The following is a 7,227-nucleotide window of genomic DNA, read 5'->3' as shown; positions in this document are numbered from 1 at the left end:
CACAGTGCACACTGCAAAAGTCGATACGTCTAGTCCGGGTATACTCTTTTGTGCCAAGGGATTAAGCATGCTCCGGCAAGGGTCCAGTCGTAGGTTGTACTAGTAGACGCCACGACGCAGATGGAACACAGAGTCACGGGCCGCCTCCTGTAGTGTCCGATAACGGATGTCCTTATCTCGGTGTAGACTACCAGGTGTAGGTGTTAAGAGAGAGAGACTCAGTGCAGTGCAGTGCAATTCAGAATCCTGATTGATGGAGACTTGGCCCTCAAGAGTACTACTAGTATCACTCTAAAAAAGGAAAACAAAAGAGTACTACGAGGCAATGCGATTACTGCCATCATCACTTGAATTAGTATACGACACAAGGCAACCTAGTTTGCCCTGGACACTGTTCATATACTCCTTACAGTGAGTTGGCGGTGGAACGCGTCTTCCACGCATTTACTGTATCTTTAGCTGTCTGCGGCATGGCTCCTCCTCTGCTCTGTACGCATCTGCCTGGCTGGACCTTCATATTGCCATCGTGCTGTTAGGCTAGCTCATAGGAGTACATGACATGATACACCTCGAGTTCTTGGCCATGGCGCCCGGTTTCATGCCGAGGCGCCTGATCGCCTTCCTCCTCATCTTTTGTGTCCTCCGCCGGGGGCAGGGGGGCAGCACAACCTCGCCGGGGCAGCAGTCCCTGCTGTGTGGCTCGCAAAAGTACGAGATAGGCAGCCCCTACGACGACCACGTTCGCTGGCTTCTTCCCAACTTTACCGAGTCCGTCATCCAGGACGGCGCCATTTCCGGCTGGGCTGACGTTGGCAACGTGGCCAGCGACCTTGATGATGGGGTGGGTTGCATGGCCATGTGCTACGCGGACCACGGCCGGGAAGACTGCGCGCAGTGCCTCAGGTACGTCGCCGGCCGGTTCCTCCAAGGGAAGGACTGCCCCAACGCCAGGAACGCGTCCGCCTTCTACGACACCTGCATGGTATGGTACTACCAGCTCTCCCCGGTGGTGGACTTCGGCTACTTACCCGTGGCGTTCAGAAGCAATTTGGGGCTTGACCTCACCGGCAGCCAAGAGGCCGCGAGCTTCCGGAAGAAGCGGAGATTGCTTCTCCGAGATCTATCCAGCCAGGCCATTGCGTCCAAGCAGTACGCCGCGGCCAGCAGCTACTACGGCAGCGCCGTCCAAAGCATCTACGGCCTTGTCCAGTGCCAGAGGTTCCTGTCCAGAGAAAACTGCAGCTGCTGCCTCAACGAGTTGACACAATATGTTGCGCATGATCCCAGCACCATGAATATGACTATAGGCGCGGTCAAAACTTACTGGTGCTACATCAGATATGGGACGGAGAAGTTCGATGATTACATCTCCGAATACATGGTGACGCCGCCGTCGCCCAACGACGCTTGGGCAACAGCACCCGCCATGGCACCAGCGCTGGCGCCGGCGCCCAACGACGCTTGGGCAACAGCACCCGCCATGGCACCAGCGCTGGCGCCGGCGCCACCACCCCACAAACACAAAGGTGAGATCCACAACACAACATTTCTGCTCCTCAAGCTCCATAACTTTTTTCACGATACACCAAATTATTTTTCAGATCCAACAGCCTAGATATATACGGCAATGCTACAGTACGATTCGTGTCTCTGTTGCCCTGTCTCACATGAGGATAAGGTCCACCCCAGGGTTTTCGGTACATCTTAAAAAATAGTTAAAATTGTATTAAAATATACATATAATTGTAAATTTTATGATATTATTCCTCATATCTTACTTTTCTTATAGTGATTTTTTGTGTAGTGGTTCAATATGGACATAAATATATGTATATCAAACGTAAATTCTAAATATAATGATGTAAGAAAAATCTCAGATTTAAAATAACTTATTCTGCAAACCGAATGATACACACTTGTACAAGCTCTATGCGGGGATTCCTCATTAGACATGAGCGCTCTGGCATGTGAAAGCGTGTGAAATGACTGAAGAAACGGTCGGTGGGGGAGCGTGGAGGTATGCGCTGGGATCCATCTAATAAAAAGGATTATGCAGAAGCAGAACCTGGGAAATACCTGCAGACCAAATTACCCATATTAAAATGTTTGTAACAAAAGACTAAAATAACCATCTAATCAGCTGTTCATCTTGTTTGATACTACTTTGTTCTAGAGGTGGTAAGATGTACCCTAAAAAATCTACAACTCATTTAACTGTTGATCTTGTTTGATACTACTCTGTCCTATAGGTGGTAAAATGTACCGTAAAAAATCTACAACTCATTTTTGCATTTGCAGGGAGGGCAACGATGATAGGAGTTATCATAGGTATTTGCAGCGGCAGCATCGTCTTGGTGACCGGGATTATGCTTCTTCTCAGGTACCTCTTCCGTGGGAGGTTGTCCCGTGTGCCTTCCAGGCAAAGCATACAACTTGGCAGCTCCGCGCCAATGCAGTTTTCAGCCAGCCAGCTCAGGGACGCGACTAACAACTTCACTGACCCTCTAGGCAGCGGTGCATTCGGTACCGTGTACAAGGTACCCTCTCCGTTTCCTTTTACATCCTATATTAGCTTTGTCTTTAGTCAGACTGTTTGAAGTTCTATCAAGTTTATAGGAAAAAAACATCATTATTCAGAGGAAAACGTTCGACAATTTCAACGAAATTTCACAATGTTTCATGGACGACCCTGTCTTCTTCCGCGTTGCATAAAGAGAGTCATTGACTCGCCCATCCATGTACGTGGCCCCTGTTCGTGGCTTTGTGCCATTCCCAATGACCGTGACTTCTGTTCGGGAGTTCCCAATTGCCCACTTTCTTGTCTTCTCCGTTTCAAGAAAACTACGCCGCGGCGGCGGCGGTGTCACACCCTCAAACTTTCGATTCTGGTGACCGCACAAGGACAGGGAGGGAGATGAATTTGGGGCTGTTTGGTTCTAGGCCTTTCACTGCCATACTTTGCTACTTATTTTTTTTGCCAAGCTTGTCTAAGATTAGCTCAACAAAATGAGAGCCACAAATTGGCAAGATTAAGAAAATTTTGCCTTACTTTTTGAGTACATGTCATGTGGGGTTCTAGTATGGCAAAAAACATGTTGCCTAAAGGTTTGTACAAAACAACCTCCTAAGTTGATCAAACTTGCATAACTTAATAATCATAGGCAGCCTTAGTCATAAACCAAACAGCACCGAAGTCTCCCCTCGGTGCCGCAACTGGTGAGGGCGGCAACGCCAGGACCGACTCTGGGCTGTGGCTAGGAGTGCGGGCACCTAGTGCCCAACCCAAACAGGGGACCATTCTTTCTTTTTAGAAAAGGAGGAGGACCCCCAGCCTCTGCATCTGGACGACGCGTGCATCCATTTTATTAATTATATAGGACCCTAAGAAGTGTCACGCGTGTGGCACAAAATAATTCCGCCCTGATGTTTTATGATGGCAACTTTAGGTATCCGGAGATGAAAACTTTAGTTGTGAAGTATGGCAACTTTCTGCTTGGATGGCGAGTTTCAGTTTTTTTGGGGTTTCATTTCTTTGGATAGCAATTTTAGGTGTTAAAACGTCATGGCAGTGTTACTTCGTGCCACACGTGTCGCACTTATCATTTGAATATATATCTGCAAACACATAACATGAAAAATACCTGGAAACAAACAGAAAACGTAGCAAACCCAACACATTAGGGATAGAGATACTCAGCGGGTCATTTATGCGGTGAAAAGTCTAATTGCTTCGGTTTTCTCCACCAGAAAGCACACTGCCGCCACCTCCTCTCGTTCTTCTCCCTGTCTTCTTCCATGCTATAACTACCCCAACGACAGGTCCCCGGAGTGCGGCAGTGACCAGAAACACCACATCAAACACCGTAGCATGCAGCGACGACCAGCTACGTGGGTAGCCATCAGGGCCGTGGTGAGGCGAGTGCCAAGGCTGACGATGGAGTCCAAGAGTTCGCACGGGGACTCTGAAATGCGCTGGTGTTGAATAGCGCTGGTGTTGTCGGAAAAGAGACGAAGCAGTGGCTGATGCAAACGTCCAGCACTAGCACGTACGGCCGATGTCAACTATTGACTATAGTTTCAATACTACTAGTACTCTAGTAGATTAGATTCCTTTCTTGACATGAGTAGAGAGTGAAATGTGTCATGAGTCCGTTAACTCAAATTGATTGCATTCTTTAGATCAATAACTCGGGACTTGATTAATCTAGACCATAAACTCGTTTATTTGATCAAATAAAGCCAAAATCAATTTTGGATTAGAAAGACCGGCCATGTGACTGCCTCATCAGCGTACCTTTGATCGCTCTCTAATTGACTAATATTTAGAGGGTTCTTTTCACAATAGTGGAACTGATTTATCTATTTTAAAGGCACGAACTGGTTGGGATTTGAAGACAAGAGCTGAGGGTACAACAAGGGATTGCTAGCCACTAGACTATTACTACCTCCGTCCTGATTTACTGGTCCCCTTTGAATTTTGTGCTAAATTTTGACCTTAGATTTAACTAATAAAATGCTAATGCACGTAATAAAAAGTAATATCATTGAAAACTATGTTCAAATACGAATACAATGTATATTTTCTGGTGACATGCATTATTATTATTTTAGTTAAATCTATGGTCAAAGTTTGATACAAAATACTATGAGGACTAATAAACCAGGACGGAGGTAGTAATTGATTCGTTTATAATATGCAGCTCACATTATGTACAAGTACTACAAACTGTTAAAGCTGGATTAGCTGAACACTCATCTCAATAAATAGGCAGTTGCATCTGTTTATTTTTTCACGTGAAAGGGCCTAGTGCGTTGTTATGCCGATGGAGCCAATATAAGTAGCAATCCACGCAGACTATGCAATGCATGTATATTGACACTCAACACAAACCAGTTGACAGCCTAGTGGTTAGCAAACCCTTGTTTTGCCGCGAGTCACGGTTAATGCACACCCTTTCTTTTATTTATTTTCCTCGCTAGTGATCGGATTATATGGCCTAAATTGATCAAATCCCAAGTTGTTGGCCTAAAGCGTGTAATCATTTTGAGTTAATGAACTAATGATGCATTTTACTCAATAATAATGTATATGCATGCGCCTATGAACAACACAAGAAGCACTTCCCGCTCGTATGTAGTACTATTAGTCATCACTCGTTCATCATGACCAAGGCCCTTCTCTGTTCTGTCCACGCACCAGGGTACAATGGGAGGGAAGGAGGTCGCCGTAAAGAAGCTTCATAGCAAGGATGGTGTCATAGGGGCGGCCTTCACTAGCGAAGCCCACATGCTCATGGCGTTCAAGCATAAGAATCTTGTGAAGCTGCTGGGGTACTGCGACACAGGCGACGACAGGTTGCTCTGCTTCGAGTATCTCAGTGGCGGAAGCATCGATAAGCTTATCTATAGTATGGATGATACCACGTGCCAACATCTTCTTAACATTGTTCAGTTAGACAACCTCTTTACAGATGAGACGTCCATGTTTGTCATGCAGAGGGAAGTGGGTACGTGCTAGATTGGAGCGGACGCTACAAGATTGTGCAAGGAATATGTTCAGGCCTGCACTACCTACACCACGAACTAGACCATGAGCAGAACATCGTTCACCTGGATTTGAAAGCGAGCAACGTACTGGTCAGCCGCGGCGATGGGGGAGACATCACCTGTGTGAAGATCGCCGACTTTGGCCTCTCAAAGTTCTTCAAAGCGGATCTAACACACTCGTACACGGAGCAGGTCGTTGGTCTATTGTAAGTCCAAGTATCTTGTCAAGTGTTAACATAAATATATTGCTACATATATTTATTTATTTTGAAAATAGTCACGTACTGTGAGAGGGATAATAAGTTAATAACCACCTGGAGCTGCATGTGACAATAAGCCGTCATTGGATGGTACTATTCCGTTAGATTTTTGCTGAAGTAATTATGTAAGAATGTCATAGCTCGAATGATAAAATGTCAATCTTGCTGAACACAGCCTATTTAACATAAGTGATCTGGTGGACGATAAATGCAGGGCGTACATGGCACCGGAATACGTCTGCAAGGGCAGAATTTCACCCAAGGCCGATATATACAGCTTTGGCATTCTTATTCTGGAGATAGTCACTGGGCGATGCGCCAAGGTGGGCGATTCTTCGGGCGACTTCATCACCTGGGTAGGTACCCTTACTCAACGATCTCCTACACTTCCAGTTGTCGTCAACTCGTCATGTCATGAGACACATTCTTTCTGTCTGCAAGCAGGTTCATGAGGAGTGGAGAGGAGACGTCCGAGCTCTCATGGATGTTGATGGCCTGCCGGGCGACTCTATCACACAAGCCCGCAACTGCATCGAGATAGCGCTGGACTGCATCCAGGAAGACCCCAACAGCAGGCCGGACGCGGCAATGATAAGGCAGAGGCTCTCGCATGTATGACGGCGGCGGATGTGAAGAAATTGATTGTTTATGTGATGTGATGTCAATCTGTCATTGTTACCGGGCTCATTTGGATGACGGCAAAAGTTTGTTCTTTGTTAAAGTCACTGGTTTGCATTGGGATCGACGAATTTGATGTATTCAAGACTTGTATTTTTTCATGTGTTGCATGATCTGCTATTTGGAGAAACCTCTTCATTTTTCAAATGGCTCTGGCATAACCATGTGCAATATTGAATGCATCTCGCATTTCTCCATCTCTCTCTGTTCAAATTCCTAGATTAGCATGTATAGTACCGATCTTTTGCATTTGAAAGTTCAGAAAATAGCGGATTGGTGATTAAGGTTGCCATTAATTCAGGCTGGGCGTTCGGGTTTATCAGAAATGTTTGGGTCAGGTAATTCGCCTTATAAAATTTTGGATTTTATAAAACTAGCATGATGGCCCTCGCAAATGCGAGGGCAATGTCTGAGAGTGTCTGGAAAATGTTCCGGACGCGCGTGCACCGCGGGAATGAGTCTGGAAAATGTTCCGGACGCGCGTGCACCGCGGGAATGAGTCGAGCCTTATTTTCGCCTGTCGAGAATTGTTAATTAATTATGAATTAATTAACGAGTCACTTACGGAAGTGCCATTTTCCCTTACGAAGTGAAGACTAACGAGCAGATGCCTCCGGAACACTGTCGTTCAAGTTTCTTCCCGAGAGAACGACAATAAGGTTTTTGGGGAGCATCTCGATGCGACTGCTACGGATCCGTCCCCGTCTCCGTCCGCTTATACTTGCACTACTTCCCCTGCATC

At 46.2% G+C, this 7,227-nt stretch overlaps 1 protein-coding gene across 1 annotated transcript; it reads left to right on the top strand.

The window, feature by feature from the left end:
• The first annotated feature begins 501 nt into the window (after nt 1-501).
• Nucleotides 502-6,631, top strand: LOC119266620 (cysteine-rich receptor-like protein kinase 25). Its single transcript, XM_037547850.1, has 6 exons — nt 502-1,526; nt 2,299-2,537; nt 5,201-5,408; nt 5,498-5,753; nt 6,022-6,163; nt 6,252-6,631. Exons 1-6 carry the CDS (start codon nt 560-562, stop codon nt 6,423-6,425), a joined length of 1,986 nt encoding a protein of 661 aa, XP_037403747.1. The 5' UTR covers nt 502-559; the 3' UTR covers nt 6,426-6,631.
• The last annotated feature ends 596 nt before the right edge of the window (nt 6,632-7,227 follow it).

The sequence above is a fragment of the Triticum dicoccoides genome, chromosome 3A, assembly GCF_002162155.2.
Source record: "Triticum dicoccoides isolate Atlit2015 ecotype Zavitan chromosome 3A, WEW_v2.0, whole genome shotgun sequence".
Classification (NCBI taxonomy): Eukaryota; Viridiplantae; Streptophyta; class Magnoliopsida; order Poales; family Poaceae; genus Triticum; species Triticum dicoccoides.
Note: the sequence above shows the minus strand (reverse complement) of the source record. Positions and strands in the feature narration are given on the sequence as shown.

Bases quoted from the DNA above. Each gene is read 5' to 3' on its own strand.
- LOC119266620 (XM_037547850.1), top strand. From the start codon at position 560: ATGATACACCTCGAGTTCTTGGCCATGGCGCCCGGTTTCATGCCGAGG. The intron at 1,527-2,298 runs GTGAGATCCACA...TTGCATTTGCAG, and splicing joins ACCACCCCACAAACACAAAG to GGAGGGCAACGATGATAGGA. The intron at 2,538-5,200 runs GTACCCTCTCCG...TCCACGCACCAG, and splicing joins CATTCGGTACCGTGTACAAG to GGTACAATGGGAGGGAAGGA.